The sequence below is a fragment of the Diorhabda sublineata genome, chromosome 6, assembly GCF_026230105.1.
Source record: "Diorhabda sublineata isolate icDioSubl1.1 chromosome 6, icDioSubl1.1, whole genome shotgun sequence".
Lineage (NCBI taxonomy): Eukaryota > Metazoa > Arthropoda > Insecta > Coleoptera > Chrysomelidae > Diorhabda > Diorhabda sublineata.
In genome coordinates, this window is record NC_079479.1 from 31,793,415 (window position 1) to 31,813,063 (window position 19,649).

At 32.0% G+C, this 19,649-nt stretch overlaps 2 protein-coding genes across 2 annotated transcripts in view; one reads left to right on the forward strand and one right to left on the reverse strand.

Moving 5' to 3' along the window:
• The first annotated feature begins 229 nt into the window (after positions 1 to 229).
• On the forward strand, positions 230 to 6,685 carry LOC130444945 (prostaglandin reductase 1-like). The gene is made up of 6 exons (XM_056780339.1): positions 230 to 497; positions 2,582 to 2,684; positions 3,120 to 3,311; positions 3,683 to 3,956; positions 5,186 to 5,285; positions 6,365 to 6,685. Exons 1-6 carry the CDS (start codon positions 392 to 394, stop codon positions 6,592 to 6,594), a joined length of 1,005 nt encoding a protein of 334 aa, XP_056636317.1. The 5' UTR covers positions 230 to 391; the 3' UTR covers positions 6,595 to 6,685.
• Positions 6,686 to 9,953: 3,268 nt separating this feature from the next.
• Positions 9,954 to 19,649, reverse strand: part of LOC130445697 (orexin receptor type 2-like) — a 62,302-nt gene continuing 52,606 nt past the window's right edge. Inside the window, exons 5-7 of the mRNA XM_056781509.1 lie at positions 17,348 to 17,522; positions 14,765 to 14,877; positions 9,954 to 12,052 (exon numbers count right to left, since the gene is read on the reverse strand). Of these exons, the coding sequence (XP_056637487.1) occupies positions 11,817 to 12,052; positions 14,765 to 14,877; positions 17,348 to 17,522 (524 nt within the window). The 3' untranslated portion in view covers positions 9,954 to 11,816. The remainder of the gene's footprint in view (positions 12,053 to 14,764; positions 14,878 to 17,347; positions 17,523 to 19,649) is intronic.

A 19,649-nucleotide genomic window follows, 5' to 3' on the forward strand; every position in this document is an offset into this window, starting at 1 on the left:
GAAGAGAAGAGAAGGTTTATAGCAGGCGAACCTAATACATATTCGAGCTCATTAGATCGATCCATCTTCGACCGAGGAAAGCGGTGAACTGACAAGTCCACAATCAATGTAACCAATTCAATTCATAAGAATTCAAACTAAATTTTTCGACCGAATTCGTATGAATTATTTTCAATTCTCAGTGATAAGTGATATGTAGTATTGTTAGTGAGATATAAGCTCAGTCATAATGTAAATAATACTAAATTTTTTTAAGTATATAGCCATGTTATTTTAATTAGAAATATTTGTTATCTATCGAAAAATGATTTTAAATGCTTATCTCGCGATCAAAGATCGGTATTATAAATGTAGTTACGATATTTGAATCCAGTTGAAATAAGTGACAAATATGGTGAGGGCTAAGATTTATATACTCGATAGACATTTTGATGGATGGCCAAAAGATGGCGACCTTAAATTGATTGAAGAAGATTTGCCACCTTTAAAAAATGGAGGTAAGTATTTCGAATATTTGCTGATACTCGAACAAAAATGATTATTCTACTTAATTTTTCTGCAGTTTTTTGTGTGAAAATAATTTTGCCAATATTATAAGCGGTTCTCTAGTCGACGTTTATTCATCATCTTTACGATTATCACTTAAATACGTAACTCGTTTGAACTATACCGTCTATCAAGTAATCAATTACACAATTTCGACTTTGTATTATACTGTATTGATATGTAATTGTATGTTTTTTCAGATTATAATTTAATATAAATAATAGGGTGATTAATTTCCGAAAAATTTTTCTTTGTACTTTGTTGTAAATAATCATAACGAGGTCTTAAGCTCTTGGTTAAATGATTGTAATTTCATAATTTCACGGTTCCCTAGTTTTTTGGCTCTAGAAAATGGAAATAACATCCGATTTCGATGAACTTTTTTTTAAAATCCTCGTATTTACGGCAGATTTATGATAAAAAATATGGAAACAAAAAAAAATTAAAACTTATATTGGTTATAGTGCGATAAATGCTAAAATGAAGTTGTTATATTTTTTATTTCATAATCCACACAAAAAACGAACAAATTGAAAAAAATTATATAAAAATGTTGATTTATCATGTTTTTACAATTAAAAATAATAACAATTAACATTTTTAAGATCAATTATCGTAATCTAGTGTACAATATTAGAAGTTAACTTTGAAAAATTGAAAATTTTTACCATTAAAAAAATGGTATCTTACTAAGGTTGGCTGTTTCAGAGAAGAGAATTTGGAATGGAGCGTGAGGCAGGGGGTGGGGAAGTGTTTGAAAAGCAGACAAAATTCTAACTTTTTTTCTGAATTTTTAGCACACACCCCCTAGCCTAACCTAAACTAACCAAGTTTTCAGTTTTTTTATTTCCATATTTTTTTTCGTAAACCCACCTTAAAAACGAAGATTTAAAAAAAATTCATCGGATGATTTTAGGACTTTTGAGAGCCAAAAAACGAGGAGACCGCGAAAGTATAAATTTACCGAAATTATTACCTCCATCAATGACATTCTTCGTATTTTTTAATTTCTTGTCAAACTGGCAGCGAAATTGCAAGACAGGGATTAATTTTTGTTTAAAGATGACCACTCCAAAATCGGAATTTTCAGACATATTTTCATTCATCATTTTGCCATTTACGAAAAATGGTTTCCTGTTATCGGAAATGTTATTTTTATCATTTTGCACTGAGCTGACTAATAAACATAAATAAAAAAATAAGTTTTCCTACTTTTAGCACAAAACCCCATACAGATCAAAATTTCAAAAAATTTTGTCAACGGAGAAATTTTACAAATATCAAATTCCTCTGTATCAACATAAATGATGAGTTACATAAAATTTGCTTTTGCAGACGATCTAGCAATCAATAAAATAGGCGATTGGACAAAAAAGTGGAGGATTAAGATAAATAAATCAAAATCTATACATGTTAACATCAAAATTCCATTCTGTTTGTACATATGATTATATTTTATAAACATATCCTCAAGCCCATTTGGTCGTATGGTATTCAACTATGTCAAATGCTAGTCAAAGTACTCTATAAATCCGTCAAAGATTTGAGTATAAGGTACTAATGAACATCGTGGATGCACCTGTTACATTCGAAACAGTACTCTGCACAACGATCTGCATATAGACACTGTTAACCAAACTGTAGTGAAATTTTCCAGGAGTCATGATCAGACTTGATCACCACACCAATGTTGAGGTAATCCAGCTATTTCAAATTGAAGGAATAGAGAGAAGACTCAAGAGGATTAAACCTTTCCAGTTGGTGAAAAGAATTTGTTAAAAGCAGAGTATTGTGTATTCAGGCTTAAATTTATAGTTTGATTTAAATTCCTGATTGATCTTGATATTAGATTATGTTAAAACAATGCCACGCGGTACCTGATTCCGAATCTATTAAATTGAAGGTATAAAACAGATTCGATCAAGAATCAAGCTGGGTGATTACGGCGACGAACTCCTGATTTAGGAGATTTGATATAGTCTGATAATTCATTAAATTGTATTTATAAATTTACGCCCCAATGAATACTTTTTAGAATTTCTTGCCGAAGCAGTTTACTTAAGTGTTGATCCATATATGAGAGCTTATGAACCTGGTTTGAAAATTGGACAAACTTTCATTGGATCTCAGGTTGCTAAGTAAGTATTTTCATAATACATGGATGAACTGGGTTTTTGTGTAATTTTTAGCATTTGTTAAGTAGTTATTAGTTATTATTAGTTGAGTTATGATAAAGATAATAATGTAAATAAGAGATTGACAAGAATTTCTATAAATTGTGAATGGAACTTTCTAAAAGGTTGCCGCAAATCATAGACAGTCATCTATACGGATGCAACAATCGGTTGACATAGTTGTGTCCATTGTATTTTGGAACACTTTTATTTTAGAAGATTGAGTTATTTTCATATTGATTCAAACCAGAAAATCGTCGCCGAGACTCACTAAAAAGTTCTCTGTTTGTAAAATTATCATAAAGAAATTGATTCCTATAATCGGTTATCTATTGGGTGTAAATTTTGGGTCATCATTTTACAAGCTTTTGAACAAAACATTATTTACCAAATTTGTAGGATAATAGACAGCAAAAACCCAAAATATCCTGTTGGAGAGCATGTTATTGGTCAATTTGGTTGGAGGACCCATACAATATCTTCCGGGGACGTACAAGGAACTGTAGGTAGAGGAACAGCTCCGCGATTCGTATCAAAAAAACTGAAAAATTTGCCTTTATCTCTAGCTCTTGGAGTAGCTGGAATGACTGGGTAAGTGCTCTAAATTGACTAGATTCTATTTCACATGATTTTAATGTCACTATAATAGAAGAAATAATTTTTTGTCGTATGGTACCCTGATTTCATATTTTCATTCGCATATTTTCTACTAGACTAGGAAACTATACACAAAATAGTGCCAAAATGGTTTAATAAGCTTGTATGGACTAAAACTAATAAGTGATGTATACAAAATTGATTTTTTTCACTCTTCTTCCTTACATAAAACGTAGGTAAATACAAAGAAACATAACCAATTTATTGTCCCAAATATGCAGCAGATCTACACCGTAAGACGTATTGAATGTTTTTTTAAATGTACTTGTTTTCACGCCAGATTAGGTAACGATAATCCTTTCCAGGAATACTGCCTATTTTGGTTTTCTTGAAATTTGCAAACCTAAACCTGGAGAGATAGTTGTAGTATCTGGGGCAGCCGGAGGAGTAGGCAACCAAGTAGGTCAAATAGCGAAAATAAAAGGATGCACAGTAATAGGGATAGCAGGATCTGATGAGAAAGGTAAATGGTTAACAGAAGAATTGGGATTCGATCATTTCATCAATTATAAAACAGATGATATTGCGGAAATATTGAAAAAATTAGCACCAAATGGAGTGGATTGCTATTTCGATAACGTAAGTTACATATCATTTGTATCCCAAAGATTAAATTTTTTTATGGATTATTTACCAGATTAAAAATATCTTTTTCTCAACCAGAGAGATGGCTACTCATGAAATTATCTTATAAATTGGATATTATAAAGCTATTACAGAATCATACTTTTTCACGTAAGAGCGAATCTCGTTGGTTTATTTTTGAGAGGGATAGGGACATTTTTTAAACAGGATACGGAAGTTTCAGGAATTGCCCTCATATCGGCAAACTTTCTAAATTTTCCTTTAAAAGGGCTTGATTGTGGTGAATTATTAGGGAGTCGTGTGGTATCTACTAAAATGAGCAAAAAATGACTCTATGAATCAGCTTTCGGAAGGTGTGATCGATTATTTTTCCATTATATTTGCAAATTACCTATCGTCTGGAGGAAGGTTTCACCAGATTACAGGAAAACCGCAGAAAACCTGCAACGCCGACGATCGATGATGTGGAATTTGTATCGGGTTTTATCTAATGACGATGAAGGAATTATCGAGGAAGGAAAAATAATTTTATGGGAGATCGTCGTTACCAGCCGACACGGGAGGTTTCTTTTTACATATTTATGAACTAAAACTTCTTTATAGTGTATAGCTGTGGAGTAATATTACGCACACTATTTGATACGTGACTTTTAGTCTCTCATTAAGTTGGTAATCGAAGCTCGCGTCAAATAATGCGATAGTAGTATATTATAGTGTCAGCACTCAATTTTGTTCCAATTTAGAGATGATTTTTCACAAAAAATAAATTTTAAAAAGCTCGTTAAAAAGCAAAGTTATTATTTATATCGAAAATTTTACGGAGTATGTTTGAAAATCATTAAAATATTGATTTCAGGTGATAGACACATTTTATTAACGTTGGCAGTTATGAGGCAACATTTTTCTCTACAAGTTTTCCGAATCTTGAGGTCGCGTTTTTTTAAAGAATCAATTTTGCATGCCTCCATAATAAGGCGCTGAATTTGTGTGGGCATTCAAAATAAATAAAATTTCTTGCAAAATCAGATGAACTGCTGTACCAATGACCCAAACAAAATATTGCACAAAATAGTCTTTAATTATAAAAATCGTCAGTGTTTGTTTCATTTTACACGAATGAAATGTATTCGATTGCTTTGCTTTTGCCACAAAGAAAGTGATTATAAAAACGAAATATAATTGTTAACTACTTACATCATTTGTTTATCTATTGATAATTTTAGGTAGGAGGAAAAATTAGTTCGATTGTTATTTCCCAGATGAATGTCTTTGGAAGAGTTTCAATATGTGGCACCATATCGGGATACAATGAAAAATCAGAAGGTAAATATCTTATAAAACTTATTTCACTTCGAAATATTACGAGCTCAGGGATTACCCCACATGGATTAAGTAAATCGACAAAAAAACGATCTTTCATACGAATGTTATCAGTTAATACAATTGAAAGAGATATTAAAGATCATCTTCAATATAACCAAACTATACTTTGGTTTTCAATAGAAAGATAGAAGATTGTTGCAATGATAACTTGGAGATGATAGAAGAGAAGGATAAATGCGTTGAGATGAATTTGTGCCAAAAAATACAGGCAACACAGCTACAGGTTAGAAAATTCTTTCCTCGTCCGGAATGGCTGATAGTGGATCAGGAAATTCGAGTAGTTCAAGTGATGCCTGCCGTACGGAAGATATTATTCCTTAACTTCTGTATGTTGAAGTGATCGAGAAAAAAATGCCTTGGACGCTGATTCAACAGATTCACGCTTCTTCAAAGAAAAGAATTCCGATCAATTGCCATTCTGGACGTTCATGGGCAACGTCTGCTTGTCGCGTAGGCCTTGCAAAAACTGGCGGGATTATGCTAGACAGCTCGTAGACACAGGATTGCCTGTAAGTCGAACTGCTCTCTTCTATATTGAGTCGAACATCCAAAGGATATGAAGTTAAGTCGTCGAATCTGATATTACGATCAACAGAAAAGAGCTTCAAGCGCATGTAGTCGTATTCTATGTATATGTTGCAAACATTTCAGAGAAGTAAAAAGGTAACTTTCATTTTTTATAGGGTAGGATATCAATTTTCACGCGTTTGAAAGTGTGATGAAAAGCACAATGTTTGTTTAAAATACAGGGCATAGTAATGGGTAGTTATTTCTTGAAATTTTTGAAATAATATCGTCCAAGTAGCCTCCACCACGCTGCTGGTATTCCTGAAATTTGTTAAAAAATGTCTATCCCACCCAGTATATCATGTAAACTATTGATAGAGGTTGTCCAAACGAATATTACTGCTTTATTTTGTAATGCATTCACGAACGGACTTATGTACTTAATGTCTTAAATCGTTTAGTATTTAATCTGTTAACACAAGTGTCAATATTATTGTTTCGTTTGCTTCTAGCACCATTCATTGGCATGCACATATTTGACAAACAAATAAGAATTGAAGGTTTCTTAGTGACTAGATGGGTGGAGCGATGGAATGAAGGGATTGAACAAAATATAGAATGGATAAAGGATGGAAAGCTCAAGTATCGTGAAACCATTACAGAAGGATTTGAAAACATGTTTAAAGCGTTTGTGGAAATGTTGAAAGGGGTCAATGTAGGAAAAGCTATTGTGAAAATGTAAGCGAACCATAAATATTGAACAATATGTTGTTGTTTTTTTCAATCATTAATAATACAAGGAAACCAATAAGAATAAATGAATTGTATCGAAATGTGTTTTACTTTTTAATTAATTCTTCAATTTTTTCATACTATTTATACCAAAACTACACTAAAAACGCTTCAAAAAGTATCATTGTGAGTCACTGTATAGTGGTAGTATAGGTAGTTTACAAACCACGCGTCAATTTCGAAGAAATTGGCTACAATATTAAAAAAAAGTGACGCTATTTTCGTGTGCCTAATATTCTCAATGTAATTATTATATTGAAGACTGTGCATCATTTTCATTTGTAAACTTTCCTTACAAAAAGGGTAGTTCAATTAAATAGCTACACAGAGGAGTCACATCAAATCTACTTGTATAAAATAGACATTGATTTTATTGACAGTAGTCATTTATCGTCCCAAATCTATTTCAACGTTCCATTCAGAGATTTAAGAACGTCAGGATTGTTTTACATTCATCACAGGAATATAAATTGTTTTCCAAAGCTACGCTTGAGAAGAATGGCAAAAATTTCACGCAGACGATAATTCGATCAATTTATCATTTAAACTAATATAAGTTATAAATAATATTTCATCCACAACTAGGTATAACAATAAAAACTAAAAAGTAATGACGAAGAACTTTATTCATAATTTTTGATAGTTGTTCATAAAATCAAGTGTACAGTTTGAAAATCATTAAACTGAGTTGATTACAAGTTGATTGTTTCTTTTTGTGCTTTAGAGATGTTATAGACTGCGTTTTTCCTTCGAAATCATTCGCCATAGAATTAAATCACTATCGCGTATCAGCTCAGTTATATACCCTCTAGTATTTACTAATAAAATTGCCTATCAGCGGCAAAAACGATACTCTTTATACAGTCTGGAAATTCTAAAAATGCAAAGCAACCTAAAATAAATGATGTAATTGACTGGATAATATAAACAATTGTATTATTATGAGATCCACAAGTTTTGTCGCCGGAAACTACGCTCACGATTGTTTTGGTTGATGTAACTCCATTGAATTATTTCGAATAATAATTGGACAAAATAAAAATTTCGAAATGTGCCGATAAGAGCAGAAAGTAAACTTTTGTTTTCGTGTACGTTTAATACTTCTAATGAACCAAGAGATGGCGCTGAAACTCGAGGTGATTGATCTGGGGTAGGAATCCCAAGGGAACGCGAGCGCTAAATTGCTTCTGAGAACGAGAAACTCATTAATTGAATCCGTTTTCGATATAAAAATCACTTGAATTACGTCTATTTTTTAAGCGAGCAACTGAGTATATCGAGAGCGTGAATGGCGAGCACTCCTGTGTCCTCTACTCTCCAAGACTCATGTCGAGAGCCTCTAAGACGTGCCTCGCGACAGTTCTTAAACAAGCTATTCATTACACGAATTCTCGAATCAATTATTACTACATTATTACTAAAATAAGAAATTAAATCGATTGAATTTTGAATAAAAGAGACGACTCGTTTGTTGTTTATTATTGTGATGACGCTATGTCCCCCAACTCTCCCACATTTAAATAACTGAATTACAGTAACTCAATTAAGACCTTGTACAATCTTATTTACATGTAAATTGAGGTTACATTATTATATAAACTGGGTTGAATTTGTGTCCGCTTAAGAAATCCTGTGGACAACTATAACACGGTAACATAATGATCTGAATTAGCTTCATCGTTGTTTTTCAAGGTTTAGTACACGTCAATGTAGAAAAATGCTATCCAAATGCAAGAATTATAAGTTTAAGTCTCTATGAAATGGATTTATTTTTCTTTTGTTACATCTTTGACAATTTTTTTGCTATAGAAAAATAAAACATTCCAGAGTTTTTCTTTCAAATAGAAAATAAAATTTTAAGTATGATATCAACAATTTCATGGAAGAACCTTTCCCGAGAAACGTTATAATATTAAGAAAGAAAAGCATCGAAGTATAAAAGCGGGGGCAGAACTAGAAACAATACGTCTCCTAACTATTTAAAAAGAAATAAAATCGCTAGAACATTGACTTTTATGTTTATATACAACCCTTTACTTTTGCTTTTATACTATCGACCGCTGTTCTTTTTTCCATAAATTTATCTCTTATTTCATTTTAGAGACTGTGAAAATTCTCTTCTATTTATTAAATTCGATTTTATTTCACCACATAATGAAAAAGTTGGAGTGACATTTATTTTCGGTACTTCTTTCGTTTATTTCTCTAGAGGAAAGAAACCCTTTTTTTTTGCTAACGCATCGTAAGTAACCAAGAAAATTGCTGATAAATAACCGGCTTTTTTGTTTGCTTCTACCTTTTAAGTAACAAATTTATTTGTATAAGCTTCTAGGTAGAGACATGAAATAACGTAAAATCATTTTGTAATAATGGATTAATCCAAATTGGATGATAGTGTTTTATTTGTATTATCATGGGTTGGTCGTAAAATTAGATACGAGAGGGGATCTCAAAAATTAAACCTTGACGCTATTAACATTGTTAAGAGTACAGTAGGAAAGTGGGAGGTGTAGCCTCAACCACCACACTCGCTTTTAATGGCAAAAAAATTGGAGAAATCGAAATATTTTGTATTTAATTCAATTAAATTGATGGAAACAACAGTAATCAACATACTTTAATTATAGCAGGTCCAAACATAACATAAGAAAGAGAAATTAGAGCAAAGAAAAACGAAGAAATAGAAGAGCTGGGAAAGGGAAATATAGTGAGATATTTAAAAGCACAAAAACTGGGCTAAGCATGAAAGAAAAAAAACCAAGTGAAATGATCAAGAAATTGAAGCAATGGACCCCATTGTGGCCAAGGAGAAGAAGCAGGTTGAGAAAGACTTGGTGAAACGAAATTGAAGAAGACATAGAGCCCTTGATATAGACATCTGGAGGACATAACGCCGGAACCGAAAGGAATAGAAAATAATAACAAAACCAGCGACGATATCAACTTTCGATTCTTAATTATCCCAAATGAAACTATTTTTTTGTAAAAAATTACTTTTATTGGCTAAAAATCAGACAAATTTATTAACTAAAATATAAATAATAACAAAAACTGAGAATAAAACGAAATTTGGTTTATTGTTATTTGTATTAAGAATTTTGTTTTGATAAAAAATATTTTAGTTGTAGTAATGCAACTTTGACGTTTATAATATTAATTAGATATAATCGGATTGATTCCATTTGTGCTGGATTCTTTTGAATAGGTATTTGTAATGAATTGAAATAACACATTTAAATTTCTGCACATGACATAAAGTGACTTTTACCTACAATAAGCGTAATAGTTGCTCATACAAGTCGTAACTATTCTGACATAAACTAAAGTTATCTGGAAGAACTAAAGAAAATGAAGCTATGCGAACAGAAAGCGGAAATGCAGATTAGACGACTGCGCAATTTTCGCATTACACATTTCGCCGACAATAAGGCGTCAGTATAAATTGTGCAACCGCCACGTGAACATTGTTAGAAACCTTTAATTGCAGCTGTTTATTTCGAAACTTTACGATATTAAGGGAGAGTCATTAAAAATAAACTAAGAGGAATGTTGTCTTCTGGGATAATATCAATCTACCATAACTACACTTGTCCACACACAACTGATACAACCATACGACTCTTCAAACAATTCCAATTAGACATTTCCGTCATATAGTCCTGATTTAGAACACAGCAACTTTTAGCTAGATCTAAGAGGACAATTAACGCTGATTGAATTCATTTATTTAATTTTTATGAAGAGAGTGTTGGAAACGTCTACAAAACTTTTGGTTTATATGAACCATTTATAGTCCTTCGGACCTAATAATACCTATTCCAAAATTATAGTTTGGAAATTATCAATTTCCTCACAATTTTCGCAGCAATTAACTCCTTAATTTGGTTGAGCTCCACATGGTCAATTATCTCTGGTTTATTGACGTGGTTTGTAGCTAATTGTCACCAAATACCAAATAAATTAGTATCATTTGAGGTACAAGAAGTGATTAAACAGTTCAGAATTGATTGTAACATTATACTTACCTTGAATAATGATTACCAGACGTTTTTTAGTAATAAATTCTCCCCAACTGACATAATTTTATTAATAATGTCGTGCTAGGCATCCACGTTTTTAGAGATGGCAGCTCGACTAATTCGAAACAGTCATTTCTGATGGTGCTTCATTACCAAAAGTTGCACAAAGCGATTCCTGCATTATTGTTGAATGAGGTGATTTGTAGAAAAACTTCCTATAAACGTCCACCACAATTTACTCAGTCAATTTCTAAATTGCAATTGGCTTCCGCAACAACGAACTTCAATGTTCAAATAGTGGTGTCATATCTCATTAACGCCACCTATTGGTCAATTATAAGGACATTTTGATAGAAAAATTCAACAATTCAGTGTATTCATTATAGAATCTCATACGAAACAACCGTTAGCTCCATGATTCATTTCTAATTTTTCTTCCAAATGATCTTTGGTTTAGTCTGAACAGTTGACTCGTTCTGTTAAAAGTTTATGAAAAAAATTTCAACCACATATATCCAATTATGATAGGGAGAGCTTCTAAAGGCGTTCAGTTATCGATTTTCAATCTTAGACCGTACAGGACTACTGCCAAAACATCTATTAGGACTAATTTTTTAATCGCTTTCTTAAAAACGGAAATTCATTGTCTTTTCAAAACGATGCCAATTAATAATAGATCGAGGGTCCTTGAATAGGATTGAAATTATTTCTTCTAAAGACAATTTAAATTGTTTTCAATTCTAGAAAATAATCGATAGCATTGAAAATGCTTTTCAATTCTCTTGAAGTTATTTGAAGCAGACAAGAAAGTTTTTTTTGGAGGGCATAAGTATGTATTTCATAATAAAATTTCTTGGAATATAAGTAGTGATAGTGCAAATGATTATTTCACATTTGGTTTATATAATCCTACTTTTGACACGTATGTCATCGTTTTAATGATATGTGGATTTAAATATTAGACAATTCGAGGTAATTCTATTGTCGTTTATTATATCGTTCTCGATTTAAATATGCGAAAGTCTTTAGAAACTCACTACATATAGTGATAATACTAGCTCTATAACAAATCAAAAGTAATTTTAACCACACTTTTAATACACAATGTTATATTTACCAAAATAGTTACCCCTCATTCATAAAATTTAATACTTTATATGTCCACCTGTAAAACACTAGTCCTAGTATTTTTTCTGAAAAGTTTCGTGTCCGGTTCTCTGGATGTATTGAGTCTATGTAACTCGTAGTCGTATTTCGATTGAGTTCTCGATGCGAAGCCCGAATCTTTATTACAAAGAGTTCCTCCTCCCGATTGATAATGAAGACGATCTTCGAGATTGTGTTTAAAGCAGGAGTCGAAGCCTCTTCTGAATTCTTTACGGAATTTTCCTGTAACATTAGAAATACGAAAAAGAAATAAAAAATGCCAAATTCGATTCGATAAGTGCCATGAATTAGAAGAAAATGTATAAAAATCTGTCAATCTGACAGCTACTTTTTCTCATAACTATATATAAAAATTAATTCTCAGATGTAATAAACAGGGATCAGTGAAAGAATAATTTTAAGGAAGTAATTAATAAAATTAGCTCACACTTGCAATCTAAAATCGTACAAATTGTTAGTTGTAATCTAAACAAATTATATCGGATGCTGACATTGCTAATTCAGCAAAATGTAATGTTTTTCCTATTTATTTATACTATTTCTATCGGTGAGGTGATTTCCTAAACACTGTGTTTGATTCACTTAATTTATTTAAGCACTAACACTAGACTTAATTAATTATTCACCAATACCTAACTAACTTATATAATTTATTTATTTCGTTCCGTTCACTATAAATATTTATTATAAACTATCTTCCTAAACAAACCCCTTTATATACCCAAAACGATTTCTTAAAAACTCTAGAAAATAAAATAGCAAATAAAAAAAATCTTTCTTTAAAGATTAGTTCTAAAAAAACAACACAAACAACTCGCCGCTGTCTATAAAAAGCATGTGAAACGCGCTGCAAATTTGTCAAATTTTAGAATTCCATTATAAGCATAAGGACATGACTGACTTCACAGCCTTCACGTCGAGTCGTTAGTGTGACTAAATTAAAAAATATATGGATAGAATTTCTAAAAAATGAAAAATTGGACAGCACAAAAATGAATGTTTTTTTTTCTTATACAAATATAATTATGTCTTTGCGAATTATTTGTAAACGTAAAGTAAAACTGTAACAATGTTTTATCTCGGACGTGTTTAGTGATGAAATATAAAAAATTGATAAAAAGTAACAAGTTTTATTAAATTTTTCGAAATGTTTTATATTTTATAAGCAGGCATATAGTCTGATGTCAAACTCAAACATTTCAAAATAATTCTGCCTAAAGCTCTTCCCGTACAGCTTAATCCCAATCTTGACGCTGTGTTTTATAAACAAAGTCTTTATTAATACATTGAAATGAAATATATCTCAGTCACTGTCTTTATGGAAAAAATTAAGGTAGTAGAGCTCCATTTTGATGGAATTGAATTAATTTTTCCTTGCAAATCCATACTAGTTGTTCCAAGTGAATGTGAAAAAATTTAAGTAGAGCTCACAGTTAGATTTTCCTCACTAATCAAAAGTTTAATAATACTATTCCCTTGAATACTAGTTCAAACGTTCCCATGGATATTCAATAGCGAAATTTTTTATTGTTATTATGTTCCTTGAAAAAAAATTGAAATATTGAGCTTCTTTTTCCCAAGTTTCACACTTTTCAATATGATGATCATCATGATAATCTATTTATTTCCGGAATCACTTTATTTCAGTCATTCAACTCTTCTAGACACATGGACAGCGATTTCCGTTTATTTCAAATGAGACCAGGTGTAATATAGATATATGATTGTCTGCTATTTCAAATACATCTCTTCGAGTATACGATAAAGTTAAATTAGCCGCAGCCAAATTTCGTCTTTATTCATTAAACTGTCAATCATTTTAAATAATCCCATTAACTTCGTTAAACTCTGTTTTCCATTCAATTAAAGTTAACACAATTTCTTACATTATTACAGACCAGTTGATCAATATATTTTCAGGGACGTTCGTCTGTCTGTACAACATTTTCTAACTAAACTTTGACTTGAGGATATTTTTTTCGCATCAATCACGCTAGTAATTTTCTTGAAGTAGCTTCTCCAGCAATTTTTCTTTCGTTCGTTGGATTTTCTTCTTAAAAAATGATTTGAAATCGGTATGTACAATGTAATTATTCTAAACTAATTGTTTGATGTTCTATGCATTTTTTGCTATTCGATCCAGTCTCTCATTTCTTTTTATTTCGCAGTGGGATGGTACCCACATGAAATTAACATCAATATTGTTGTTTCTGCAAGTGAGTAGCTATTTCTTAATAAGAATAATCATAGGGCGATTGGTGTACTGTTGGCAGATTGCGTTTTTAGTGAACTTTGAGAGTCGCTAATTTCACCGTTTATCAAAATCTGAGGGTCTCACACTCACGGACTCTTGGATTATTATATTCACGTCTTCACGACACGAAGCGAAGCGGCAGGATAAAGAGGCGAGTAGGGGCTAGAGGAAGCGAGCACACACCACTCCTTGACAGTCCCGTTCCCTTGTTATAAACTCATGAAGAACTTGCATCGAGCTTAAAAATAAAAACTTATTTTCGGGTATTTAATAATGAGAAGGAATCAACGTTCTGAGAATATTGAAACTACCACCACAAACAGAGATGTCCCCGAACGTAGTTATTCCTATTGAAATTTCGAATTAACATTCTATAGCTCGAGACTGTTATAAACAATTAACTTGGAATTGATGAAAGTTTATAGAAATGATTATTGAAACAGCATACTTGTCCTAATTTTTAATTAAAACGTTTTTGCTTTATTTTTGTAAGTAGTTTTTTCTGTATATGAATGTATGAATTGTTTGGTTGTTTCATATTTCCCTATAATACTAAATTCTGTTTTTTTTACGTATTGGAACCTTTTGCATTTCGGCTATTGAAGTCAACATGGAATACATAGTTTTCCAAACAGTGTGAAATATGTATATACTCTATAGAATTTACAAAATGAACTTACCGCTCATGAAATTGTAGATAATTGGATTAACAGCGCTGTTCGCGTAGCACAACCAATGGGAAATTAATGAAAATGCAATATTTGTATCACTGTTGCTTAACTGCACAGTCACTCTGTAACAAGATATTGAAATGTTCATATGGAAAACTCATTTTTTAACGCACGCAAAACGTCAATCATGCATTGAAACAAAATTAGAGATTTAAAGTATGGCGTGAAAAATTTTGGTTCAAATAGGGCATTTCGGTATTATCGATCGATCCTCAGTAAAAGTTACGCATGATATTGCAATGAAATTGGCAAAAAATTACTAAATTGTAGCTTTCCAAAGTAATCAGCAAGATTGCTGTGAGCTTTTAGGTATTTGATTTTGAACACATTTCTCCTACATTCAAGATTATATAAATTCTTCTTCGGATTAGTACCTACAACCGATTCTCTTGGGGATACCCCCTTTGTACATTCGGAGATCATCTAATCAACAAAAATATTTTAGCTTGCGAAAACTCAGTTTAACTAAAATAAAGACGTTCGAATATTAGATCCACAAAAATTGTTTCAATAAATATATAAGCTTGTGTGTTTATACTGGGAGGCTTTATATCGCTAAGAGATGTATTAGAATCCCAACCGAGTTTTTCATCCATGTGGCAACTCGAAAGAGCGAATCATATAAATAGATTAACGGTTAGCCGGTCACACCTTCCTTGTGAAACTATGAAAACCAATCAGAAATACTAGGCACGCTAGATTCATTCCATGAGCCAAGGAGAATAATGGTTGAATACCTGTAAAGCCGATAATGTGAAAAGAGGGGTGTAGACAAGTATAATGACGCACCCTGCGCAATTAGAGAAGCTTTCATCTGAGCTGTGAGAGCTAAGGAGGAAATAAAGGTGACGATAACCAGGGATCAATAAAAACAAGGTAAATGAGGCTTCCGTGCACTTGAGTCTCTACATTCTAAATCTAAAAACTCCCCTTGAGATCGAGACCTAGAATCCCGATTTAAAAGCAAATCGAGAGCACTTAAAATCGTTTTTCTCATATTGGTTGGTCATATTTTGGAGTGGAGTTGGGAGAAAGCAACAGTCGTGGATCAGAATTATTGAACGGGAATAAAAAGGGTTGGTAAACTTTTTCGCTCTTCAGAGGAACGTACAGCCTTTACTATGGTGATCGCCAGCGGCAGGGATAGGCAAATGAAAGAAGAAAAGTCAACGCCCATGAAAATCTAGAATTGCGTCCAAGTGTCTAGGGTGTCACTACAGTCAAAATTCTTATTTTATCCTAGTATGAGAAACAATCGTTATTTGAAAAGTCCAGTTTGTTTAATGGAAAACTTAATTTCATACATATGCTAAAATATTATCAAAAAATTTAGTTCAAATAGAAATAATGATAACAAAATTAGGCAAGTGAAAGAAACTTTAAGATATTTTAGTCAAATAACAAATTATACGTTAATTTTACTGACGAATGTTGTTTCATGGAAGAGGAATGAATTAATATAGCAACTAATTTACGTAATATATTTCATAGGGATTGAAAAAAGTGACAAACATAACCCGTTATTTTTATATCAAAATAATTTCATTAAATATTTCGAAGTAAGTTTGAACTTGTTTTTGCCAATGGCGTATTTATGATATAAAATCGTAATCCATTACTAATAAAAACTGAACTTTCTGTTTCTCTTTGAAAATAATGTTCAATAATTCAATTATTTCATCTCAATTCTTATTCCCCAGAGCAATGGATTTTTTGATACGAGCCTATTGTTTGTAAGTGTATGTTTTTGGCACATTTATTAGAGTGCTGTTGGCTATTGATAAAATTAAAACACTGAATAACCGAAAATCATTCCACTACAACTAGTAACTCGAAAAAGGAAAGCAAAAAATACTGTTTCAGTTCATGGGCAATTTTTGCTATAATTATACCACAAATACTAAACAACATTTAAGAAGAGAAGATCTATAAACTTGATATGTCGTGGTTTAAAATTTAGAAGCGTTTGCTATTCAGTTTCATATACAATTATATTATTTTTTTAATCCAAAGAATTTGTTGGCCAAACTTTTCGGAATACTTTAATCAATCACTAACTTCAATCCTTCTAATCAATTTGTTATAAAATTCTAAAAGAGCATCATTCCCACTCATTATTGTATTAAGCTGTAAAAATAATGAAAAAGGTGTTTTTCAAAGGTCCACAACATAACTTTAACAGGTAATATTTATTTTTTTGTTCAGTTTCGTTCAATATTTCATTATGTAAATATTTACATCAAAACAACGATTGCAGCTTGCCACTTTTTTTATTCAAGTACACATATTAACAAAATATTCCAGTAGACTAAAACCAAAAAATGAGTGGAGTAATATTATAAAAGACGTTTCTTGTAAAAAGTATGGCGCTGATTACATAGGATAGACATGTCGATAGTTAGAAAATAGATTAAGAAATCATCAACACGTATAATAAAGTCAAAAATTCTTATAATGTTTATTCCAATGAGTATAGTTGTTACCTTCGAAGGGCTATGCAAAACTAATGAGATAGAAAAAACTTATACTCACCTAAGAACTGATAGTAAATGAACTGGAAAAAAACAAATCGCAAACATGATGACGACAGCAACAAGCATTTTGGCAGCTTTCCTTCTAGATCTTAACTGTCCCTCGGTACTAGTATTCATATTCATAGCAAATGAATTCAATTGACATCTATTAGTGAGTCTGCTACCTGTAAAATCTGTAACAAATGAAATTTGGAGTCAAGTATGTATAAAAAATTGGAGAAAGATGATAGTAGCTCTAGAATGTTTAATGTTCATGTCTATATCCACGACATTGAAAAAATAATTAACTAATGAGATAACCTAGTGCTTTATTTCATCTGATAACTTTTTTTTCTTATTCAAGTATTGAACTTACGAAGGGTATTTCTTTGGGCTTTTTGAGCTTTCCTGGATTCTTCCTGATAACAACAGAATGAAACCGGAGCTGATGGACCGATATTTCAAGATATTGTCGATTCAATTCGAACTCAAGGTCATGGTCACTGTTTTCTTCTGGAAACATAATGTGATCAGAGATTGAAGGGAAACAACTGTAAGTAAACATTGCAGTTTGGATTATTTTATTGGAACGTTAACAAAACGATATGCAAATAGAGTGAAAAATGAACTAACGGCCCCGAAAAATTTCATCTGAAGGGCTGGGATTGGAATCATTTTAGGGATGTTTTCTTTCTTTCTGTCGCGCGTTGAGAACATTAAGTATTTGATAGAAATTTACAATTTCCTATCTTGTAGATTCTAACTCAAAGCTCAGTGGAAGATTTAAGATCAAAACTTTTATTTTTATTATTTTTGTTTAATTTGTTACTTTTAGAAAGAATCGTATCATATAGCTATAAACGGTTTCCGAACGCCATTGAACGTGAATTACACTTTATCATAGTTTCCGAAAAGCCCCAATATTTCCGTTTTAAGGCAATTTCCGGTAGAATAGAAAAGACAAATCAGTAGTAAGTTATAGGAAATCAACTGTGAAATTTTCACAAAAAATGTTGAATAAAATATTGATAAACCAAACCAAAATTGAAAAATTGTAAATTTGCTTCTTTACCTTTTAAACATTTTAAATATTGAATGTACAATTATATATTTTATATAAGGTCATATATAAGAGGTCTGTTTTTTTCAACCTCCGATAGGCTATAAATAAAAAACAAGCTCATATAAAACAATAATTTTATCACCAAAAGATTGGTACTATTAAGGTTACTTTTCGACATAATCACCGAAGAGATTGAGACATTTGTCATATCTGTGGACAAGCTTTTCAATACCCTATTCAAAGAAAGTTGCCACCAATGTAACCCAACCGTTCAGTAGCAATGTGAGGTTTTCTTCAAACATTCTGTCAACTCGTTGAATCAGGTCATCTGAAACGACAGATTTGTGTCCTTGGCCCCTTTCGTCATGCACATCATTACGGCCATCTTTAAACTTCAATAATGGCTGTAGCACAACGCCGACTGATGCCTGAATGTGAACAATGGCGGAGTGTGTAGTGCGAGAGCTTCGTAGTCGTCTACAGCACATGCCCGCTTTCTTCTGCCCGCGTAGCGACTGCACAAAGCGATCGGAGGTTGAAAAAAAAACGGCTGTCGTACGTACATATACGCGACGACGAGTGATAGGCAATCAGGATATAAAATTAACAAAGCAATTGACTACTTGTTTGTCAAAATATGCAACATAGTTATCACATAAAAGTGGTAATCAACTTTTAAGCTGAATAAAAATAATACGTCTTACAAATCAAATTGAATTAGAAACGAAAATTAATAGTTAAATCAACAAAACAATTATTATTTAACCAGGGAGAAGAACAATCTCTCATCGAACTGGAATCGTAGTTCGTAGAATCGTAGTAGAATTTACCGTATCTGGAGTAGCCAGAGGATCCGTCAGTGTCATCACTAAGGGCTGGATAGCCTGGAACTGTAGTTGGGCGGACAGCTCAGCTGATACAGGTGCCGACGATCGATGCGACAATTAAATCCGATGACATTGAAGAAGTTAATCAGATTTGGCCGGCACCTCCTCTTCCTCTTCATCAAGTTCTAAACTACTCTACCACTTTCTTCGGTTATGTAGTCTAAAGCATCTATATTATTCCCTGTATAAATATCTTCGAATCTAGTAATAATTTTACGGCTTTGGTACTTTTTATTCTTTTTTTGCAGAACCTCGCGATGTACTGGACATAAATGATATTTTGATCGGTTTTGGTATGTTACTCATTATAAAAAATAAGGTTTTTCTACAATCCGTATGAAAATAACGTAGAAATGACAACAAAAGCACCT

What these genes read in the sequence shown, in the direction of transcription:
- LOC130444945 (XM_056780339.1), top strand. Translation starts at nt 392, where the DNA reads ATGGTGAGGGCTAAGATTTATATACTCGATAGACATTTTGATGGATGG. An exon ending in GGAGTAGCTGGAATGACTGG is followed by an intron (nt 3,312 to 3,682) that starts GTAAGTGCTCTA and finishes AATCCTTTCCAG; the next exon opens with GAATACTGCCTATTTTGGTT. An exon ending in TGGATTGCTATTTCGATAAC is followed by an intron (nt 3,957 to 5,185) that starts GTAAGTTACATA and finishes TGATAATTTTAG; the next exon opens with GTAGGAGGAAAAATTAGTTC.